The following is a 24299-nucleotide window of genomic DNA, read 5'->3' as shown; positions in this document are numbered from 1 at the left end:
TGATATGAAAAAGTGACTAATTAATCATATTTTTAAGGTTTAACAAGTTTAAAACATATCTTTATTTTTTTCTTCAGATTCTTTTATAAAACCTTTACTATTTGTTTAAATTTTACAATGAAGAAAAAATAGCCATCTGTTAAGCAATTTTCCTGATGTAACAAATTATTTTTTTTTTACATTTTTTTGATGTAACAAATTATTATTTTATACAAACATGGGATCAGGGGCTTCCAAAAGGAAGGGATCTGCGAAAAGTTTAAAAGAAAAACGATTTCTTATCAAGGTAGCAAAAATATTTTAAACATAAAACATAAAGTGTCAAGTTCTTTAATAAAATTTTGAATATTCAAATTGAATTCATTTTGATCAATAGTATTTCAAATTTTGCAAAATTTTAAATTGGTAAAAGTGTTTTAGTACATATTTTTATATCTTTACAAAATTGAAAAAGCATTTTGGTTTAATAAAAAACTAAAACTAAATTTTTTTTTATTTGTATAGTAGCTTTAAAATTCTATTTCTAATAAATTTCGCTACATGTGATAAGTTACAGTTATATTAAATATGCATTCGTAAATACAACAAATATATAAGAAGTATTTCCAGACATTAAAACTACTATTTTATTATTTCAACTATTATTTTTAGACATTATCCGGACACACTGGTGGGATCAATTGTGTTGACTATTGCGAAAAATCGAAGTTAATAGTAACTGGGTCGGATGATCGAACTGCGAGAGTTTGGGATTTCGAAACACTTGCCTGCAAGGTTTGAAACAAATTGCTAGATGTTATCTATAATACAAACAAGTATAGTTTATAATTAAAACTTTTTTGTGTTTTTGAGTTCAATATGATTAGCTACGGGACGGGTGACTTTGATGAAACTTAAAATCATACATAAACACTTGATAAATAAAACAAAGTTTACTTTTTAGAGGAACATTTTGATTCGATATATTTTCACTAAAAGATTTTTCACTTTCAATATTGTTGTTTTTTATGGCCTAACTTGATTGTTTTACGTGGAACTTGAAAGTCACACGAGCCAGCTTGCTGTAAATTTGTAAAAATTTTCACAGAAACTTTATACTATTTTCACAGGTCGTTTTGGAAGGTCACACGGGTTACGTCACTTGCTGCAAATGCTGGAGAGACCACTTCGCGGTGACCGGAAGTTTCGATAAAACGGTGCGGAAGTGGAACCTGACATCAGGAAACTGCGTCATGAAGATGGAAGGACACAAGTAAGTGTGACGTCATAATTAGTATTTGTCAACAACACGTTTTAGATACTATATTTACATACATTTGTATTACGTTGTGTGATTTCTGTGACTTTTTTTTGGTAATTAACAGGTAAATGTATTCGCTTAGTTTAACTTTAGTCTAAATTCGATTTTTAAATATAAAAGTGTCAAATTTCCACTCCTTTTAGGTTCTTGTACTTATTTCTTATTTTTTTCTTTTAGCAAACTATGTACTTTGATAAAATAAAATTTCCAGCTTTAAATTGTTTAATAAAATAAAATTATTAACTAATTTTGATAATTGATTTTGTTAAGTTTAATTTAAACCAACAGCCACAAAATAAGTCACATGGTTTCACACAAGAATTTATTATTCACGACGTCATACGACAAAACCATCATATGCTGGAACCTTAAAACGGGCGATGACGTCAGAACCTTCCGTGGACACTTCAATTCTGTGGGACCCATTTCTTACCTGGATCTTGAGGGGGATGACGGGAAGACGGAGATGGACTTGGAGGACACTACTGACGTCATAATCACTGGTTCGTTGCGTCATATTAATATTATATCAGTATTTTTTTTCAACAATTGTAACAGCTACTTTTTTGCAGGATTTTTTTATACTAAATGTATTCTTATGCTTACTTATCTTCACTTTATGCATTGATTTTTTGATATAAACTATACTATGTTTTTAAGTTTAATACATATATTTACACTTCATTTTTAGTTATTGGATCGTAGTTTAAGTTTTAAAAATATGTTATCTAGTAGTAGTAATTAAAATAATTATTCCCTCAGGATCAACCAACAAAATATCTAAGTTAAAATATGTTTAAATTTACTCACATAGGATCAACCGATGAAACTGCAAAGATATGGTCGGTAGAATCGGGGAATTCCCGTGCGACGTTGAGGGGACACAAGAGCGCCATCACGTGTTTGGCGGTGGAGAGCGAGAAGAAAATATTGTTTACAGGTTTGTGACGTAATAATACTGTGTTTGTACATTAAAATAATATTTATTTAATCGTTTCCAACGTCATAATACAGCATTATTTCTTTGATTTCAAAGTTGGTTTGTTAGATTGGTATATAATAAATTTGGTAGGATGAGAAGCAGTCACCTCTATGGTGTAAAAATATAAGTCAAGTAACAACACATGCTCATAATTACCTATTATATCCGTTTGGTTTTATCATCAGTACCTTTTTTATTTTTACTTGCAAGTTTGAAAAAAGTTTTAATTTGTTATTGAAGAAAAGTAATAGCTACTTTTTAATGTATTTCATTTTAAAAAGCTATAGTTTATTAAACGGCAAAAAAACGCTCAAAACATTTGGTTCTAGGACCTGGTGCCAAAAAAAAATATTTTGCTTATCGAGTCTCACACCACGGATACCTTTTAACTTCTTTTCCAGGAGTTTTGTCAAAAAGTTTTGCTGTTGAAGGTAAAAAAAAGGTACAAAATAAATATTTCAAAAAACTAATTTACAAAACAATGTTTCGCGTTAAGCGTTTTTTAGTTATAACAAAAATATTATCTATATAAAAACATTGTTTTTTAAACAAGTTCTGTGAAATGTTGAATTTGTAATTACCTCATTGAAAGTAGTTTAGAACTTAAATTGTTTGTCTTAACCAAAAGTACACAAGACAATACTCTTTAAATAAAGGTATACGTGTTTAAATTTGATAAACATTCTTAAACACTTTATGAAAAGAGTTTTAGTGTGAATAAGCAAAAAATTAAATCAACTGCCAAATTTTGACAGATTACAACAAAATATTTGCTATCAAAAGTAAACACAACGTTTATATTCCAAAGTTACCCAGCTTAACTTCTTTATTTGTTTGAATTAAATTTCACAGCTTTGTAAGCTTTATGTCAAACATGCTTGCAATTACTCATTTCAAGTCGTTCAATCTTCTGAACAAAAAGTTGAGATATAGACTAAACAAACTCCATATGGGGTAGTTGTTTTAGCTCAACCACTTGAAAAGTATTAAAAACACATTTTTTGTAAACTTTACATGGACATATTGAAGCGCTAAGAAGAATATTTCCATATCTTCTTCGACATGAAAGAGCTTAAATATTTAAATTTTACAGTGTGACAATATAAAGTCTTAAGTTTTTCTTTGTACTTCTACAATTTATTTCTCTTTGAATGTATATTCGAAAATTCAAACTTAGTTTTATTTTTCAAATCATAGTTGTTTGGATTGCTATGACTTAGCTGCATTTTTCTAAATTAATAGTGTAATGTTGTTCTTTTGAAAAGTTTGTTTATCTCATCAAGACAGGTGAATAAATAAAACAAGAAAAGATTGCACTTTTAAGTTGTTTAAATTTTAAAAGTATAGTATATTGGTACTTCAAAAAAAAAGAAAAAAAAACTAAGTTGATTAAAACACTAAAGTAAAAAAGATCTTAAATTAAACATTAAGTAAAAGTTTTAATTAAAACAATTACTAGGTTCGAGAGATCATACAGTGAAAAAATGGAATTTACAAAATGGAAAACTTCTAGCCACTTTTAAGGGTCATATGGACACAATCACAAAACTACAAGTAATTTTGACCATATGTTTAACAATATGCTAAATATAAAACTTTTTGTTTAGCTTTATTGACGTATTGCTTCTTTTAGTTTAGAGGTAAGAATAACTGCTTCTACCTATCAAAGATTTATCGAAAATACGAGTTTTAAATATGTTTCTTTTAAACACCATAACTACATATTTATTTTTAGCTTAAGTACGAATAAAGTTTATACACTATTATAATTTTCATGATAACATTTACACCATTATGCCTTTACTTTATTACACTGAACTAAACAATTATAAAAACTTTAATCGGTAAGTTTTGTTTAACAAAGCTTAAGTTTAAAATTAGTTTTACTCGTTTAAATTTTACATTCAAAGATAAGTACTATTATCTATAATCTTCTGAATTTTCGTCATAATTTCATATCAAGGTTTTTTTGTAAACTAAATATTAATGTTGCTATTTATCAACATATTACACCAAAAATTTTTGTTTTCTCAGTTAAAAAAAAAAATTATTCTAAATAAGAATGTTGTTCTCAAAAAAGATGATTTTTTTCTCTGCTATGTAAAAACTTACATACTTATTGTACTACAATTTTGTTTATTATCACAGTTATACGGAAAAATGTTATTTAGTTCAAGCTTGGACAAATCAGTTTATTGTTGGAGTGCAGATTATGGGGATATTGTTAGAAAATATGAAAATCACGACCATATGGTTTCAGATATCAACGTTTATCAATCCATTTGTTAGTCATAAGTTTTTATTTTGTATAAGAATGACCATATGACTTCGAACTATAATTTTTTATATCTTTTTTGTTAGTTTAAAGTTTAAACTAAGCTTTCTTCTATGGCATCAAGTATCATTTTTTATCTATCTGCTAGTTTACTGATGGCTTTTTTTATAATATTTAATACACATGTAATAAGCATATGATACCACTAACAAACAACGTTTACCAATCTATTTGTTAGTTAATTTTTATAAAATGTTCAATTTTTTAATAACCATAGAGTATTAAAACAAATATTTAGCTAGCTAGTTGTTAGTCAGAGTTTTTTATTATTGTAAAGCTATATTAAAATGGTAGTTTAATATTTAAACAGTGTTTACGGCCTGTGGCGACGGTAAAATTCGTGGATTCGACATAAAATCAGGAAATTTGAAACAAACTTACAAAAGTCACTCATATGTGGTAAACTGTTTACATGTAAGTTTGTTTTTTGTAGTTTTTTTAGTTTGTTTTTGTTTGTTTAAATGAATTAAAAGTCCTTATGGTTTGAAGCTAAATTAAATTTGAGTATAAACTACATGATGATAAAAATCTTTTTGTAAGAAGAGCAGTTTAAATACGTATTGAATGAAAAATGTTCTAGTTTTATTTAGTAAAATGAAAGCAGCGTATATCACAATTAAATTTTTAACTTGTATATTTTATTTTTAAATATTTAGAATACTGTGGTAATAAAAACAATTGCGATTCATGGCTTGAAACTATATTATAAATATAGTTATAAATATAATACTTTTCTAAATAATGATGGTTGTACTACACAGTCAATTATTTTAATAATGTTCATAACAACAGGCTTTTATAAATCAAGGCGTTAAGCTTATTAATCTAAAAATTGTTTCATCTGTTTACTGTTACAAACTTTATCCACTAACTGGTGTAAAAGTAAAACGCCATAAGCAGAGTTTTAACTTAAATTAACTTTGTAAGTTTAGATTTGTTGTTAAGAGCAGGAACTATTTGTTAAAATAACTTTTAATAACTGAAAATAACAAATAAACTCCAACAGACGACAGAAATGTCGATGTTTTCTTGCTCTTACGACGGAAACCTCAAGATCTGGGACATCTCCGTACTAGTAAAAGACAAGATCAGGGAACAGGAACTGAAGAGGGAACAGAAGAAGGAGAAGGAAGAGGCTGAGAGGAGAAGGAAGGAGGAAGAAGAACGGGAGGAGATGCTGAAGGGAGGGAAGAGCAGCAGGTTGGAGGGGAGGAGAGGTGGGTTGGAGGGAAAGACGGGAAGCAGGCTTCAGGCGCAGAAAACGCTCAGGACGAACGCGTCAGTTTCATCGAGAGGTTTGTTTTCAATAGCTCCATGTTGTAATTATCAGCTTTTTGAATTTATTTTTAGCTCTACTTTAAAGTTTTCAGCTTCTTTTTTTTCTTTGAATTGGGAATTTTCACACAATATTTCAGATTTCACTCCATATACTGACTATTAGCTTCATACCTTTTTTTGCTCTAAATTGTAATTTTCAGCTTTAATTATTATTTTTTACTACTTCTGATGACTTTTAGTAAAATATCATACTTTCACAACTTTTTGTAAACCACAACTTTTATTTTCATCAATTTGAAGGCTCCAACTCATTCTTTCCTGACGAGAGCATCCGCAGCGGTATGACGTCAAACAATATGACGTCACAATACCACAAGAAGAAGGGTCTGAGGTCGCAGGCCAGTTTCTTCACAAACAACACTAACTACAACAATAATAACAACAAAAAAGTAACCAACAAGCAGAAATTGTTGAACAAATTCAACAGGTCCTTAAGGCGTTCCGTCTCGCCGAGGTTCGTGACTTTTTATTTGTTTGTAATTTTGTTATAATGTTATATACTCAGCACTATATATGGATAGTACGGTGCTTATAAAATCGGCGACCTTTAAATTTTCAGCTGGAATTTTTTTTCACCTTAAGAAATGTAGCAAATTTTCAGCTGATTTAAACAAGCGAATATAATGGCTAATTTAAATATAAATTTAATTTATTTTTGTATCTCTAATATTCATTCTTGTAAGTACTTTACCCTCCAGTTGATGCTGAGTTGTTCGAAAAACTTCTGATAGCTTATGCTAAAATAATTTGGAAAAATAGAGAAAAATATATTTAAATAATCATTAAAACTTATACTGTTTTCTGCGTTGGATATGCAATTTTCAAGATGTTTAGTTTAATATAACTTAGAATTATTCGAAAAAAAAGCAGTATACTGTTTAGATATCAGATCGCTGTGGTTTTTCGCCAAACATAAAAAATAACTGTTAAAATTTTTAGTAAAGAATTTTAGAAAGTATTTACTTAAATGTATTTTTATTAAACTGTACTATAGCAATAAATAAACTTTTATTTCTAGAAGTATTGTTTTATTAAATACTTTCCATAAAATTTTGACTTAGTTTTAGTACAAAAAGAATTTATTAAAATACAAAAACAAAATACAAGATTTTAATTTATTGTATAGTAATAAAATATTAAAAGATATTACAATAAATTGTGGCATTTTTCTCTAATGACTAAGTAATTCAAGTTAATGACAGTCTATTGAATACAAAAGAAAAGTTATACAAAATCTACAGCAAACTTAAGCTGATAAGCTTCATAAATTCCAAATAATGTAAACAATGAAACTCATAAATACTATACTTATAACTATACAATACTTAGTATATACTTAATATAATCATACCGTACAAGACAAACAAAAACTGATTATGTAAAACATTATAAGTTGTATGTAAAATATTTCAGATACGAGCCAGAAGATAATCACGTGTTGAACTCTACACGCCGCCTAGCGGAAGAAATAAACGGAATTGAAAGCGGATACGAGAGTTTGAAGTCCAAAAGCTCTGAAAACAAGAAAAACTCGTCGAAAAATTTGTGGCAGGAACTTTGAAGAAATTTTTACAAGAAAACAAAACTGATACTAATTTTCTTAAGATTTTTTACTTGTTTTGTACTTAAAACTTTTAAATTGCTGCTTTTTTAAGATAAAGTATCAAGTTTTTTGTTAAACATACGTTGATTACATATTTTTTTATTAAACTGACATTATAATTTTTATTAAGTTTAAACTAAATGCTTTAGCAACTTTTTCTGCCTACAGTATTTTTTAAAGATGCTTTGTTTTTTAACTATACTGTTTAGTGAATTTATGCAAGTCTATTTCTGCTAGTTTTATTTTTTCTTATTTTAATACAATCGTACCTATGACATTTTGTAGTTAAAGTAAAATGGTTAACAGAATATTATCAGTTTTACAAAAAATTAACTTTTATATATGTACATTTAGAAAAACCTTTAATTAGAAATAAAATTTTGTCCAAATATATTACGCTAAAAACCTTAACTATGTTAATACCTTATTTTTGAAAATCTCAGCTAATAATTTAAGTTGTTAAATGTTAGTAAGACTAATTTACAAATTAAAACATAAATGACTAAACATTTTTAGGTTTCTTCCTTTAATTTCTCAATAAAAAACTTAATTTAAACTTGTTTAGTGGAGATTTTTCTAACAAATGTATTAAACTAAGTAAAACTTGACACGTTAATAAATTATTTATGAATAAGTTGCACTGTACTTTTTTTAAAGGCTCTATTCATAGTAATAAGAACATATATTAAATATTTTAGTATGTGCATGAATACTTTGGATACTGTTATAAAAGTTTAAAGTTAAAATTTATATTAATACATATTTTTTATAAAAGTCTCATCTTGTTTAAGACTTTTAGTTCGGAAAACTATTATAACTTCAGAAAATAAATACTTTGAACTTTTGCTTCTTAGAGTAAATACAATTAAAATAAGTATAGTTGTTCAGCTTGTAAAAAACACGTTTTAAATTTTTGTTGGGTGATTTTTCCTTTACTTTCAGCAAAGTAGCTGTATTTTTTACTTTTAACGTGTTTAGAAGATAACTTAATTACTTTTTTATGAATAAATCTAGGTTTAAATACTACTACAAATATTTAGGTATTGACCAATTTGTAATATTGAACGTATAATTCAGTAGTATTTTTACCTTGTTAGTTCTGATAATTGTTAGTTCAGCAATAGGTTGTAGATTAAGGCAGGCAACATAAATAATTACGACTTACCCGCTACGAGTTTTTAAGCTTGAGAACATTTTTTAAGTACAAATAAAAGAGATATTTTACGTACATATTGATTTAGTTTTATGTACAAAGTGGTCGTTTAAAAATTATTATTTCGTTGCATTTATGGTTTTAGACAGTTTTTACAGTATTTTAAAGACTTTTTATTGAATAAACTGGCAATGAAAAAAATACTTTAACAGTTCTGACCCGGGAACGACTTTTCAAGTAATTTTGACAAGCCGACTTAGAAAAGTGTAAAATGTTGCAGGGATCGGTGTTGTTTAGAAATAGTTGTAATATTGTTAAAAATTCCTCTGCCGTTAATATATCTATAAACAACTGCAACAATTTGAAACATCAGATTGTTGTTAACAAAACAATAAATCACACTTTTATAAGCAGTCGGTTAATCGTTATTTAACTACTTGTCAAATGTTGTAAAAATTAGAGAAAATGTATTCCAGTATTTTTCGATGCACCAGGAATTTTAATAAATTCAAAACTAAAAACTTATTTCTTCTATGGAATTATCAAACCAACTTTTACACAGTAAAGCACTAAAGAACATTAAAAATTACGAGTTGATATTTGAAGTTTTAAAGTTAAAGAAAGTTTCATTTATTTTTGTTAAAAGATCATCATTAACTACATTTACTGAACTATTAGCATGACGTCTAACAGTTTATTACAGGTGTTGTTTACTTCAAAAATATAGTATAAAGCTTTTGGGAACCTATAGGATGTAGTCAAAATCCATCAATCAAAAAAAAAATAAAAACTTGCTTAACAACTTAGGAAAACCTTCAAGTTGTATAGAAAACCTAGCTGCTGTAGTTTAGTTTAAAATTAACACTAGTTCCTCGAAGAAATGTAGTTGATTATAAATTACTACAAAAATATGTTAGGAATAGGTGCATGTTGAAAGAAAGTTTTTAAATAACTAAAAACAGAAACTATAAAATTAACACAAATTTTATTTACATACTTGTATTTCTTCACAATAAAGTTTTCAAATTAACTCATAGTTTTAAAATAATAGCATGGTATAACCTCTTTTTTTTTTGTAGATATTACAATTTCTATAGATTTTGACATGTAAGACTAAGTAGGTTTTATTTCTGTACTTGGGTAAACTTTATATTTTAAAAAATTGCTTATTTTACAGAATTATTTACACACAGTTTAAAATGCATTTATAGATGTTTTTAAAGTTACAAAAATCTAACCAAATTACTTTAAAGCATTAATTCATAAAACGTACTAAATTTTTTGACTCGATCATTTCATTATAAATTTAAAAGAATATTTGAGTCCGATATAATCACTAGTATGAAAGAAGTAACTATTTTTTAATCTATCTTTGCATTAACAAGTTATTGTAGCTATGTCTAGGACAGTTTAAAAAACATGTTAATTTAATTTTGTTACTAGCTAGTACTTGTGTTGTAAATTTAATTTTTAAAACGGGTTTTACTGTTATGAAACAAAGCTATTTGGGTTTGGCCACAAGTTTTGGAAAATAATGTGTTTACTTACCTATCAAATAATCATGACAAAATGTTTATGAAAGGAAAAATTTAAATAATTCGGGGTCTAAAACTAGTAAAAGGGCGGGCGATTCAAAAGTTTTGAGAAATAAGGGGTGATAACTAGAAGAAAGCTTACTTACACTACATGTTGTTGGGTTTAGAATGAAAAAAGTTCTTATGTATATTTAAAGTAAATTTGAAATTTACACTAGATATTCTGCGGTTTTTAATTAATAAAGGCAAACACTTTTAAGTATTCTGAAAAAAAGGGGGCGACTACGAATAAGAGTTTAGGAAACCTTAGTTTAACACTTTGTTGAACTTTAATTAGATTTCCAGATAAGAAAGCTAAAAACTGAAGCAGTTAAAGAATTTGAACAAACCGGAATTAAATACAGTACGTTTGGTGGAAATTAGAAAAGTTTACTTAACAATATAGATAACTTTAATGGTGTTTTATACAAACTTTAAAACAAACACACACCGGGCCGCATTGAATTTTGTTTATACTAATGATTCTTTTGACATTAAGATTAGTAATTAAAACCTTAAAACATTTTTTAAGTAAAATTAACTTTACTTAATTAGAATTTATCATAAAAGTTTTAATATATCATCTACTTAATTTCTCACTATCAGTATAGCAACTTTTTTTACACAAACTACTGACGCTTCTACTAAGTAATGAAAAAATAAACTTTAAATTCATCTTTAATCATTAATTTACGAAAATCTATAGTTCAGTAGATTATTCTTTAAAAAAACATACTCTTTGACGATTTATTATCAAGTTAGGTATAAAGTTACTAATTTCTTCTACAAAAGTTTAAACTTTGTTTGTAGCAAAACTACTATTTTTTATGATTTTTTTTTCTTTTTTATGAAAAACACTACACATATTGTATTTTGCATCAATAAAATCCGAATACTGTATTGTAATACAGAATTTTATTAGTTTATTTTATAAATCATTTTAAAAATGGAACATAATTAACCATTGCGCATCAAACTTAGGATCTTTTTCAGAGTAATAATTCTTAAAACTTTAAATAGATCTCAATATAGGCCCTTTAGTCGATGACAAAACTGTTTTTTTAAGTGTGTTTTGAAACTGAAACATTAAACTACTAAGAAAAAAGTTTAAAATTTCTTAATATTTTAAGTTCATTTCAACGTCAGTTGTAATAGAATATAAAAGTACATTCTTTCTGATGTTTTATTACATTTAACTAGGATGTTAAAATTATTTTTTATGAAGTCTATCTAGATATATAAGTAATTGATTTTAGTCATACCAATGAGCTTAACTTATAAATTACGTATAATACACTAAATTGAGTAATATTGGTAATTAGTCAACTTTAAAAATATGTTTACGTAAAATTACAGTCATACTACACTGTGTATCATAAAATAAACGTTAATGTGTAACTAATTACGATTTATTTTAAGAACTACAAAAGACTTCTAAACAATAAAGCACGTTGTTACATATTATTACAAACATTGTGTCAAATCATCATAATACATTATTACCCATAACAAATTATAAAGTAGTTCTTTTTAAATATAATAACTAGTAAATATTTTTCATTTAAAACAACTCTCACAGACTTAGATCTTCAAAAAAAAACTTTACAACATGTAGCTTAAAAATAATCTAAAATTTTGAAACTGATTAAAAAAAAAATTTACAAATAACAGGGTTGCTGAAGGTTTTTGAGAAATTTGTTCAAGGTTTTCATAAGTACAAGTTTATGGGTGTACTTTTAATATTAAGTAAAGTTTAATGCAAAAACTATTCTAAATAGTTTAAAAACATTAAAAAGATACTCAGGGTTGCCAAATATTATTTTTCTATATGTTTTTAAAAGTACACATTTTTGGGTCTTTTTTAGTTTAAAGTTAAGTTTAAGGTAAGAAACTGTGTTTAATAGTATAAAAAAATACTCTAATATTACTTAAAAAATGTTTTTAATTAAATTTGTGTCAAATCGCAATTTTACTTCATAACATGTTAAAATTGTATAAATTTCCAGGTTTCTTAGCCTAAGTTGTCAAATTCCAGGTTTTTTGGCAACCCTGAATACTGTAAAGCTACTTCAAAAATGTTGTTCAAGACAATAAATTAATAAAAACAAAATAAATATATATTCGATAGATTTTTTGTGTTGAATCGATTTATTGTTTCTTAACATGTAAAAATTGTTTTAATTCCAGGTTTTTAGGCACCCTGAATTAATACTTACTAAAAATAATTGTAGTCAAATAAACATTTAATAATGATATTAAAAATTTTCAAAATTTAAGATAAGGCTAACTAGTGTTTTTTGTGCATAAAATGTGTAAAAGTTAATAAAAAAATTAGTGTAAACATTTTATATACTTATAATTTTTAAGTTGTATTTAATAGGATTTTGTAATCAAATTTTTTAGCTAATATACAAGCTAGAATAAACATGTAATTACTATGTAAAATTAGTGAATTATGTGTATTTAGATAGGCCAATTAAGTCTATGCTAAATAAACAAAACTATATAAATTGTACAGTTGCTAGTAAGTTAAGTCTTACACTTTTTTACAGCTCATAATTAGAATATTTCAGATATAAAATACATTATTAATCTTATTTAAAAATTGCTATATTTGCTTTTATTCAACTTATAATATTTAATAAAATTTATAATACAAAAATCTTTATAGATACTACAGTTTTAATTTATTCAACTTAAATCCTACAATCTTTCTTTTCAAAGTTTATGTTTTAAGGGCTTTGAATAAAGTTCATTAACTAAGTTTAAAACTAAAAGTCAATTTAAATATATACTGCTTTACATGTTAACAAAACTTCATTCACATTACAACAAGTTTTAAATGAAAATTTAAGATTTTGTTTACATCTAACCAATGGAACACTAAGACTTTTTTTAGAAACACCTTGTTGAATAACCAAAAATTTGTAATACTAATTTGAAATCTCGATTACCCCATAGTAAAAATATGTACTACAGCTTAGTAAAATTTCAACCATATTAATATTAAATCAATTTGTTTACATCACGCTTAGTTTTTATATTTATTAATAAAACTTTTAAGCTAAAAATATTAGGCTGATATACACTAACTTAGGCTTATGATAATTTGTTTAAGCGTAATAACTAAATTATTTTACACTCAATTTATTGAAAGAAAGATAAACTTTATATAAATTTTATAAACAACACCGTGCAAAAGAAATCACAATTAGTTATTTTCAACAAATAAAAGATATTTAATTAGTCAGTTAAATCTAATTTTAATAGAATTATGCAAATAGTTTTCACTTATTGTCAGTTTAAGAAAATAATATTCAATTTGAAAAAAACATATTTAGATTGCAATAACTGTACGTATGTATAATTTTTTTATTTAAACAAATAATCAAATTTATAACCAAACAAAATCCTAAACATAAAAACAACAAAACTATTCCAAATTTTGTCTGAAACTTTAATGTTATGTTAAATATTTTTAATAATTCCAAACAAAATAGTTTAATAATAGCCTAAATAAAGGATATTTTACACATTTTATTATCAACTTAATTTTTTATAGTTTACAATGCTCATTTTATGAAAAGTTTTTTTGTATCTAAACTCAAACAACAAACATAACTTTAAAACTTAATTTCTTTTAACTTTTTAAATTGTATTCAACTAAAAATCACTGTAAAACACAAAACAAACTGCAAACTAATCAATATTTTTCTAATTTTTCTTCACATCAGTGTCCTTCTTCACTTTGTAGTCGGCAAGAGCAGCTTTGATGGCGTCCTCGGCCAGCATGGAGCAGTGAAGTTTTACCGGGGGAAGACACAACTCGTTGGCAATTGTTGAGTTTGTGATTTTTCCTGTAGAATTATTAATCTAATTAATTACAATATATTTATATTGAAGTTTTACAGGAGGAAGGCACAACTCGTTGGCAATTGTTGAGTTTGTGATTTTATCTGAAAAGATCATAATTTTAGTCACCTATATTTTATTATTATTGATGAAGTTTCACTGGTTAATGAGTTCATACATAACTCGTTGGCGATTGTTGAGTTTGTGATTTTTCCTACAGAATTATTAATCTAATTAATTACAATATAGTTATATTGAAGTTTTACCGGGGGAAGGCATAACTCGTTGGCAATTGTTGAGTTTGTGATTTTTCCTGAAAAGATCATAATTTTAATCACATATATTTTAGTATTATTAATGAAGTTATACCGGGGGAAGGCATAACTCGTTGGCGATAGTTGAATTGGTGATTTTTCCTGTAAATATAAAACAATTAATTTTATTTATGAAGTTTTACAGGGGGAAGACATAATTCCTTAGCAATTGTTGAGTTTGTGATTTTTCCTAGATAAATATTAATCTAATTAATTACATAGTTATATTGAAGTTTCACAGGGGGAAGGCATTACTCGTTGGCAATTGTTGAGTTGGTGATTTTACCTAGATAAATAAATATTTTTTATATTATTGAACAATCAAGCTTTACAGGGGATATTGACTTATGAATTTACAATTGTTGAGTTTGTTATTTTTAGAGTTAAAAAATTAATAAGTATGTGTATGTTTTATACTGGAATTTTACAGGTAGTAAGCATATTTCACTTGCATACCAATACCAATTTTGTTTATATTTAAGATTTAAAAATAAAAATAAAAAATAGTTTAAGCTTGAACTATCTTTTACTAAGCAATCTTAAGTTGTAATTCTAATGAGAATTTTACATATTTAACAACTCACTTTTATTATTAAAAAATTTCAGAATGACTGAGTTTTTAAAAGTTAAGTTATTAAAACAACATTCTCATTAACAAATCTCCAACTATGTTCAATGCATATTGCAAACTGTTTTGAAATAATTTATCATATAAACATTTTAGAACTTTGCTAACTAAGTAGAAATCATTTGCATGGTAACCTTTTTATAAAGGTTATAAAATGAGTTCAAGTCAGGTACATTATTTACGAATTTAAAAGTTTAAATATATACAAATAAATGAAGCTAATGTTTGTGATTTTTTTGTTGTTATACAAGTGGGACTTTAGCATTCAAATTTATAAACTTATTCTTAAAAAATAATTTTAGATTAGTTTTAAGGATGTTAGTGATAAACATAATAAATAACATTCAAGTTTTTAAGCAAATACTTATGCAGATTAACAACTGTTAAGAAATTATTTAATTAGAAAAAAATTGCATAATTCAAGGCCATAGATAGCGTAGCTTAGTTTTTTACAGGTAGATTTTATTTTGAAAATTTTTATTTTAGCTATCAAATTTAAAAACTAAAATTAATTTTGGAGGCATAAGGGATTTAAGTCGAAAAATACTTTCTAACTTTATTTTAACCAACTTTTCTTAATTTAATCCATAACTAATAGTTATTTCATTCTACTAAAGTGAACATTTTGCTCTAAAATTATTAAAACTGTATTTATCAATGTATACTTTAAAAATATTTCTTAAAATAATGTTTTGAATAATATAAGAAATGCTCCTAAAAGTTTCAAGACATATACTTACATTATAAAAATAAAAAACGTCTTTTTAATGTTTTTTTAACATTTATGAAATTTGAGATAAAACATTATGCTTAAAAGTTTATATAGAAAACTTCTAATTATATCTGACTGAATCTCAAAAGTTAAACAAAATGTTTATGCTTTATAAAAATTGATATACAGTACAAATTATAAGCTTTAATTAAAAGCTCATTGTAAATAACAACCTTGTCAAGATCTAATAAAACAGTACTTTTTGTTTGCTCTTTTTAAAACAGAACTCAGCAAGGTTAAAATAAAAATCAATATATATATATATATAATCAAGATTATAGCATAAAGCTATATGAAACATATATACATACTGTTAATTTTGAATTTTACATTTTGAAATAAATTAGTTATTAAAGCCCTTTATGTTGGTGTAGTAAAGTTTACTCAATTAACCTATTTCTTAAATATATATATATATATATATATACATAACAAAGTACATATCAAGTTTTAAATACCTGCTTCATCAAGACCTTTTCCTTTAATCATTTCAGTGGCTAGTGAACTTGATGCAATGGCGCTTCCACACCCAAAAGTTTTGAATTTAGCATCAACTATTTTGCCTGTCTTCTCATCAACCTCTATTTGGAGTCTGTAATAAATAAACTACTATTGATAGGTTTTAAATAAGTTTAAAATTTGTCTAATTTAAGCAAATGTTTAAGATAAGTTTTATGTGAATTTAGCATCAATTTCAATCTGCAATGGTAGAACTGAAATAAAGTAAAACGTTACTTTTGTTTACTTTTTTTTGAAATTTAGCACTTACTGCTTTTAGTTTTATTATTTACCAGTCCTTAATTAGTTAATTATCTAGAATTGTTTAAAATATTTAGACCCATATATGCTTGCAACCTTAACTATTTCAATAGTTTAATTAAAAATTTAATTGGGATAACATTTTAAAATAAATTTAAAGCCATGGAGGATTCAACAATTTTTTTAGAAAAGTTAAGACTAACTAGCCCTTATTTGAAATCTCAAAATATGTAAGATATATGTTTTAAACATATGTCTGCTAATTTTAATTTTTATACATAAAACAAGTCTTTTTCAACAACACATATATATTTCAACAATTTTCTTCAGTGTGATTACAATTGTAACAAGGTAAAACAAATTTTAAACTTATATAGCCTTTTTAATTATATGAGAAATTATCAATCAATTAGCAAAAAAACCCTAAACTATAACAAAAAAAAAATTAAAAACAACAAGGAAAACGTAATTAACTGTAACAATTTAAAACAAAACAAAATTAGTCTAATTTAAACAAGGATAATGAGTAATCAAATTCTCTTTGTTTGCATAATTCTGGCTTGTTTAAGTGAATATAAATAGCTTCTATTTTAATTAAATCAAAAATGTTCGTGCAACTTCTTAAAACTTTGAACTTTGTCTCACTGTAATTATTACCACATTTAGGATTTTTTACTAAGTGCTCTGAAATTGATGATCTTTTTGTTGCGTTTAAGGTTGCATTACTCATTTTCTTCGGTTGATTTTTGATATGGTCTTTCACGCACTTAGGTACGTGCTCTTTTATTCTTGTTTCTAAATGCCTTGAAGTTTGTCCTATATAGCTGTTTGCGCAACAGCATTTATACGTGTATACCACGCAACTTTTGTGTTTGTAGGATATTAGATCTTTACCTCTAGGATTTAGGATAGCAGCAGATGTAAAAATTACTCTTGGTTTAGATGCATGGTAAACTTTTCAGTCATATTCTTGATATCTCTTTCAACTTGTTTTGATTTTTCACCCACATAGGGCAAAATTAATAGAACAGGACATTTCTCTGGTCCATAAGGTTTTGTGTACTTTAGTCTTTTCAATTCAGTTTTGAATACCTTATCAATCAACGGATTAGGATATCCGTTCTTTATTAGTAATTCTTTTATAACCTTAAGTTCATTCTGAAATACTTCTGGCGAACATATTTTATTTGCTCTATGAAATAGGGTTTTAATCAAACCAATTTTTCTTCTTTTACTGCAATATGATTGAAAGTTAAGGTATTGACCAGTAAATGGTTTTCTGAAAATAGACGTTATGAATTTATTATCCTTTCTTTTGATTAAAACATCTAAAAATGATATTTGATCATTTTCTTCATTTTCTTTTGTAAATTTAATAGCACTATGCAAAGAGTTTAACCTCTCAAACAATAAATTACTAACTTTCACACTATCACTGATAACAAAACAATCATCCACGTATCTCATGTACTTACAATTTGAATCGAATTCTGGTAGAACTTTGTATTCAAGATAGCCCATAAATATGTTTGCCAATGTAGGTCCTAATGGCAGGGTTCGTGCGCGAAATTCCTTTTCATTTAGCCTGACAGAGACCTATTTAGCCTGACATTTTTTCAAAGTAGAAATAATCATCTTCAGAAGGCATTTTGGGTATCGGGGGGTCTTAATTAGCAAATTAACGCAATAAAAGTATTCACAAAACTACTTTTAAAGAAAATAAAAATTTAAATGAATTATTTTTCAACATCTATCAACCCCTTACCCAGCAACTTGAATATTTTTAACTGGTCATTATAATTTTTGCTTCAATGAATTCATACCTTTATTAAATTTTGGGGCTTAGTTACATCCACAACTTATCACCCATATACAAGGTTCGTGTCAATTAGTACTTGAATTTGTCAATTATAAGTTACATGACTGGACCAGAAGCTTTTATTAAAACAGAAATGTGAATAAGTCTGTAAAAGAAAAACAAAATGTAGTTAAACACATCTCTCTAAAACTTTATGTTATCATTAAAGCATCTTAATTTTTAAAATAATTAACTAAAATAATCATGATATCACATAAGTAATCTTTTAGTCTTGTGAATATCTCTAATAACTTTGAATAAACAGAAAATAAAATATGTGAACAAACTGCTAAGAGTATTAATCTATAAAGTATTTGGTATAAAGCCTTTACATTAGAAATTAAAACAGTTTAACCAACTAAGCTCTGAAAAACAAAGCTCATGTAAACAAATTCAAACAAACAGTCAAGTTGTTGAAATAAACTGTAATGTTTAAACTGTACTTTTTTATGAATTTTTATAGTTATGACATATATAATCTACTAAAAACAAAATAATGAAGATTTTTAAAATTATTTTAGAGATTCAACAAAAGGTTTTAAGCACTTATTTTTACAAATACTGACTGATTTTGTCTTTAATAACTAAATCTTTATTTAGAAATAAATTCACATCTCAATTTGATCTTAATTAAAAAAATTTCATGCATTTGAACTGACAAAAACTGAGATTCTGAAATTTTTAAACACAAAAACTGATTTAGCCTGACGTTTTTCAACTTTTTTCAAAAAAACTGATTTAGCCTGATTTAGCCTGACTTAGCCTGACGCGCACGAACCCTGTAATGGGGAACCCATGGCAATACCATCAATTTGTCGGTATAATATATTATTAAAACTGAATTCAACTTTTTCTGTTGCGAGTCTCATTAGTCGAACAAAATTACTTCTTTTCAGAGTCGGATTTTCAAGGTTATATAACATTTCTGCAAAAATATCTATCACTTCATTTAAAGGTACACTTGTAAAAAGACTTTTTACATCAAAAGAACAAAGAAACGTGTCTTTAGCTCCCTGGAGTTTTAAGTCATCTACAAACTTGAAAGAGTCTTTTACAATATATCTAGAAAAATACTTCAACACTGGATCCAAAAGACTATTTAAGTATCTTGCCAATTCATGTTGTGAAGATCTTATCATAGAAAGTATAGGCCTCAGAGGTATATCCTCTTTGTGTAGTTTTGGTAAACATTATAAACGAGGTCTTATGGAACCTACCGGTCTAATTAAATTATAATGTTCTTGAGAAAGTTCATTTTTATCCACCAAATCTTTTAATATTTGAATAATTTTCTTTTCCAACTTAACTAATTACTCATTATCCTTGTTTAAATTAGACTAATTTTGTTTTGTTTTAAATTGTTACAGTTAATTACGTTTTCCTTGTTGTTTTTAATTTTTTTTTTGTTATAGTTTAGGGTTTTTTTGCTAATTGATTGATAATTTCTCATATAATTAAAAAGGCTATATAAGTTTAAAATTTGTTTTACCTTGTTACAATTGTAATCACACTGAAGAAAATTGTTGAAATATATATGTGTTGTTGAAAAAGACTTGTTTTATATATAAGATATATGTTTTAATTGATTTTTTAAATGAAGTCAGTTAGTGAAAACCTTCCAGTACACAAATGTAAATCATAATAAAAAATCATGTCTGATTTCTGAAAATTTTTAAAAAAACTTTCTAAAAATATATCTTTTACTTTATTTCTTATAAAATTAACCTTTAATTGTCAGAGATTGTTTCTTGCATCAAAAGAAGAAATTATATTGAAAAATTTATGAAATTTAAATGTTATGAGTACAAGTAACAAAAAAATTATTACTTAAAAAAAAAGATATTTTTTGTTCAAGAAACAACATTAGTATTGATTATTATCAAGTTAAGGTTAGATTGAGAAATTTTAAGACAATTGCTTAACAACTGAATAAGATAGATAAATTAGTCTATTTTTGCTAATATAATGTGTTCCTTCTATTGGGAACCAAATATACTCTTTGACATTATACTTATCTCAAAAACAAAATTGAAAAATGTTAAAAAATAAGAAATGAAACACAACTGCTAGCTTAGTCAAATATCTTTAAAATAATATCAACTTGTAAAAAATGCCAAACCCCCATATGGCCTTAAAGGTCAGATTAAATTCATAGATTGTTAACAAGTAAATATTTAATTTGGGAATAACTCAAATAAACTTTATTATAAATTAAAGCAGTACTGGCTTAACTTTTTAAGTTCCTTATTAGAACTAAACATACTTATTTTAATAGGTTTAACTTAACACTAAAACTTTTCAGCCAAAACTATTTAATTGCAATAACTAATTTTGAGGACTTAAAAGACTTCTTTATTACAATAAAACAAGTTTAAACTAATTATTTATTTACAAACATTAAGTTTAGATTTTTTCAAGTTTAGATTTTAAATTGTAACCATATTTTTAAATTTAAGCACTCCAAAAATAAAAGTTTTATAGAAAAATAAACAAAAAAACTTTTTTTTTGGATTTTTTGTCATAATTTCTTCTTTTTCTTTTTGACATAATTTTCTAAGTGTTGCAAGGAACATTTCCTGAAAGCTTGAGGTATTTATCTCAAAAAACGTAGGAGAAGATCAATTTTTAGTGAAATAGTCTATTTTTGCTGTTTTAGTTTAGGCATCTCATAAGGAATCTATTGTTAACTTTGACTTTAGCCGGCTATTTCCCAAAATTAAATTAAACTTTTAAAATCAATCTGTAAAAAGCAACTTGTAGCTTAGTTAAAAGTTAATAAAATAAGACTAAATTGTGAAAAAAGTGGTAACCCCCCTATGTTATCAAACATATTCAGTACTCATTTCTTTTTTGCTATTAAATTTTTATTTATTTCTAAAAACTAAACAATAATGGAATCAAAATACTTTTTATAATTTAATATAATTACTTTCTTTGGATTCTTAGATAGTTTATAAATATAATAACAGATTTTAGATTTTATCATATCATTATTTATAAAAGTTTAAGAAAAACTGAAAAAAAAAATGCCCTCCTAAAGTTTTTATGCTATTTAAACTTTTTGTTAACATGTTGTATTTTAAATTTTGAAAACCTATTTGTATTTAATTGTAACATTAAATTTAATTTATTGATATTTAATAGTAACAAAAAATTACTTTGCTCAATTTCTTAAATACTCCAAATATATCACAAAAAATTGAAAAAATTAATTATATTAATACAAGTTTGCCAAAGATTTCTTAAATTAATTTACAGGTTTTTGAAATCAATTTTTTAGTCCATTATTGGTATAAAAGAAGATTTAAGGCCTTAGTGGGGGTAAACCATGTTTTTTACAAGTTAATCTTATTTTATAGAGTTTTTTCTAAGCTTTAAGATGCTTTTTATCGTTTTACAAAATTCAAAATATTTTTTGAGATATGACCAGTCAAAGTCGGGCCGCATAATAGGTTCCCTATGGGAAGGGAAAACTAAAACAGCAAAGAAAGACTATTTCATTTAAAATCTATCTTCTCCTACATTTTTCAAGCAATCTTCTTCAAACTTTCACAGTCTAAACTTTATACAATAACAAAAAAACGTTTTTTTTGAAAAAAAAAACACTTTTTTTTTTTTGTAATAAAATTTTAATTTTTTTAAATTAATAAAATTCTAAAGTAAAGTTTTTTTCCTTTTACTATTAGGAATGTTTCCTGAAAATTTGAAGAAGATTGCTTGAGAAATGAAGGAGGAGATAGATTTTTAGTGAATTTTAAAATTTCCAAGAAAATTGACCCCAAAAAATTTGCGGTCCATACGTTTGTATTGGAAAATTTTTACAAAAAATTAAATATCTCAAAAGTTAAATGATATTTTTGAATTCTATAAAAACTGGCTCGTAGTTTTTACTTCAAGCTTTCATATAAAAGCCAAAGTTAATTTTTGTAAAAAAAAAAAAATGTTGGACCCCCTATGGCCTTAAGGTAAAACTGTTTAAATGGTATAAAAATAATTCTTAAATACTGTAAATCAACTTTAAATGTTTTGTTTTACTAAAAATTTAGGTATGAAAAAAATTTTTTTTATCTTTTGTGTATCTAATTAAAATTTATGACTTTACATGAAAAACAGTTTAAAATTCTGGGTTTATCAAAATTTCTTAAATTTTATTTTTTCCACCCTGCAAATATCATTTAACAAAACTCACCTCATAACATCACCACAAGCTGGAGCTCCAACCAATCCAGTACCAACTTTGGTTGATTTGGCGTCTAAAGTGCCAACATTCCTTGGGTTGTTGAAGTGCTCCAAGACCTTTTTGTCATAGCAACGGACCTGTTGGGCAGTTGCCACAGAAGCTAACTTGAGGAAGTTTTGGGATCCTTTTCTGATGGTGTTACAAGCTACGTTCATCATTTTTATTGTTATTTATTAAACCTGTTTTTGTTATTTATTATTGAACAACTTTTTTTTTTGAGATATGACAAATCCAAAATAATTTTCCAAAAAAATTTTGTTACAACAGTTTCAACAAAAACTTGCTGAAAATTTGAGGTATTCATTTCAAAAACATTGAAGACAATAGATTTTTAGTGATTTCTATCTATTTGTTTTTTTTTATTTCCGATAACAATCTTATTGTACTTATTAACTTTAATCAGCATTATCTTAAAATTTATTTTGAGTTTTTTTCAAAAAAATCTCACATAAACTTTTCAATATCAATAAAAGTCAAGTTTTTCAACAAGTTGGCTATAATAGAACTAACTATTTAAGCTAAATTAACTTAAATATTCAAAAAAAAATTAAAACTTTTTATAGGATTGCCACTCTTTGAGTCAAAAAAATTGTCCTGAGTAATCCTGAGTTTTTTAAATCCTCAAAAATAAAATTGTTAAATTTCACAAAATCATTAAAAACATGGTTCCTTGCCAAAGTTGGTTATAAATAACAGAAACTTGAAACTAAATCACATTTAAAATCTAGAAAAATAATAGCCTGATACTTTCAGAAACCTTAAAATTAACTGAGTTTTTTTTTCTAAAAAAACCAAACTGGCTGGAGTCATGTTGATTTTTTTTAATTCATTATATCCTGATACTTTTATAAGTTTCAAACTATCCTGGGTTACCCTGAGTGTATGGTAACCATACCTAAATCTAAAAAATTTAGTAACTAAAGTATGTAATACCTAAAAAGAGAACTATAATCTTTTTTGCTTATTTTTATTTTTTTTTTTTAAACTTTACTCAGGATGGCCACTGTTTTTTTTTTTGAAAATTCATTCAATTTTTCTGAACTTCTTTTAAGCTTCTGTTTAGCTTTTTTATGTATTAATAAGAAATAAAGTTTAACGTAAAATGATGTATTTAATAGGATAAATAATACTGAAATATGCTATTTGAAATTTATTTCATAAAAATTAAAACTCTGAATGCTATAAAAACTTTTAATAGAATTTAGTAGTTATTTCTGGTCTCAGTCTAAACTCATCATTTCCCATATAAATCTGTACAAAATTCAAGGTTTTCCTACAGCTGTTGGTTGAAATTTCAAATGTTTCCTTTTTTTTTTTTAATCTAGTTATAAATTGTTTCATACTCTTTGTCTAAACTTTCAAATTTCAGGTCTTTTAGGTAATCAAAGGTCAATTGGTCACCTTTTCTTTATAATATAACAAAAAGTTTTTACTGGCAATTAAAAAATCAGAGTTTCCACTCGTTGAAGCAATACAGCTAGCCTGAGTGACCATAAACTAGCCTGAATTAATGTTTATTAAAAACACATATGTGCCAAAAAAAAAAGAAAAAAAACTTAATTAGACTTAAATACTGAAATATACAGAATAA

At 25.7% G+C, this 24299-nt stretch overlaps 2 protein-coding genes across 2 annotated transcripts; one reads left to right on the top strand and one right to left on the bottom strand.

The window, feature by feature from the left end:
* The first annotated feature begins 86 nt into the window (after positions 1 to 86).
* Positions 87 to 7875, top strand: LOC145835975 (uncharacterized). Its single transcript, XM_082943748.1, has 11 exons — positions 87 to 286; positions 652 to 774; positions 1110 to 1252; positions 1589 to 1803; positions 2115 to 2240; positions 3742 to 3836; positions 4431 to 4566; positions 4928 to 5031; positions 5624 to 5912; positions 6196 to 6409; positions 7369 to 7875. Exons 1-11 carry the CDS (start codon positions 218 to 220, stop codon positions 7514 to 7516), a joined length of 1662 nt encoding a protein of 553 aa, XP_082799874.1. The 5' UTR covers positions 87 to 217; the 3' UTR covers positions 7517 to 7875.
* A 5768-nt stretch (positions 7876 to 13643) lies between these two features.
* Positions 13644 to 22883, bottom strand: LOC145835482 (iron-sulfur cluster assembly scaffold protein IscU-like). The gene is made up of 3 exons (XM_082943094.1): positions 22658 to 22883; positions 16310 to 16443; positions 13644 to 14142 (listed from the first exon to the last, which is right to left on the bottom strand). Exons 1-3 carry the CDS (start codon positions 22864 to 22866, stop codon positions 14000 to 14002), a joined length of 486 nt encoding a protein of 161 aa, XP_082799220.1. The 5' UTR covers positions 22867 to 22883; the 3' UTR covers positions 13644 to 13999.
* Positions 22884 to 24299: the final 1416 nt, after the last annotated feature.

Source organism: Thalia democratica, chromosome 5 (assembly GCF_965202585.1).
Source record: "Thalia democratica chromosome 5, ktThaDemo2.hap1.1, whole genome shotgun sequence".
Lineage (NCBI taxonomy): Eukaryota > Metazoa > Chordata > Thaliacea > Salpida > Salpidae > Thalia > Thalia democratica.
This window is presented reverse-complemented; position numbering and strand designations above follow the sequence as displayed.

What these genes read in the sequence shown, in the direction of transcription:
- LOC145835482 (XM_082943094.1), bottom strand. Translation starts at nt 22,866, where the DNA reads ATGATGAACGTAGCTTGTAACACCATCAGAAAAGGATCCCAAAACTTC. An exon ending in GCTTGTGGTGATGTTATGAG is followed by an intron (nt 16,444 to 22,657) that starts GTGAGTTTTGTT and finishes TATTTATTACAG; the next exon opens with ACTCCAAATAGAGGTTGATG. An exon ending in AAAAGGTCTTGATGAAGCAG is followed by an intron (nt 14,143 to 16,309) that starts GTATTTAAAACT and finishes ATAATTCTACAG; the next exon opens with GAAAAATCACAAACTCAACA.
- LOC145835975 (XM_082943748.1), top strand. Translation starts at nt 218, where the DNA reads ATGGGATCAGGGGCTTCCAAAAGGAAGGGATCTGCGAAAAGTTTAAAA. An exon ending in AAAAACGATTTCTTATCAAG is followed by an intron (nt 287 to 651) that starts GTAGCAAAAATA and finishes TATTATTTTTAG; the next exon opens with ACATTATCCGGACACACTGG. An exon ending in ATGAAGATGGAAGGACACAA is followed by an intron (nt 1,253 to 1,588) that starts GTAAGTGTGACG and finishes TTAAACCAACAG; the next exon opens with CCACAAAATAAGTCACATGG.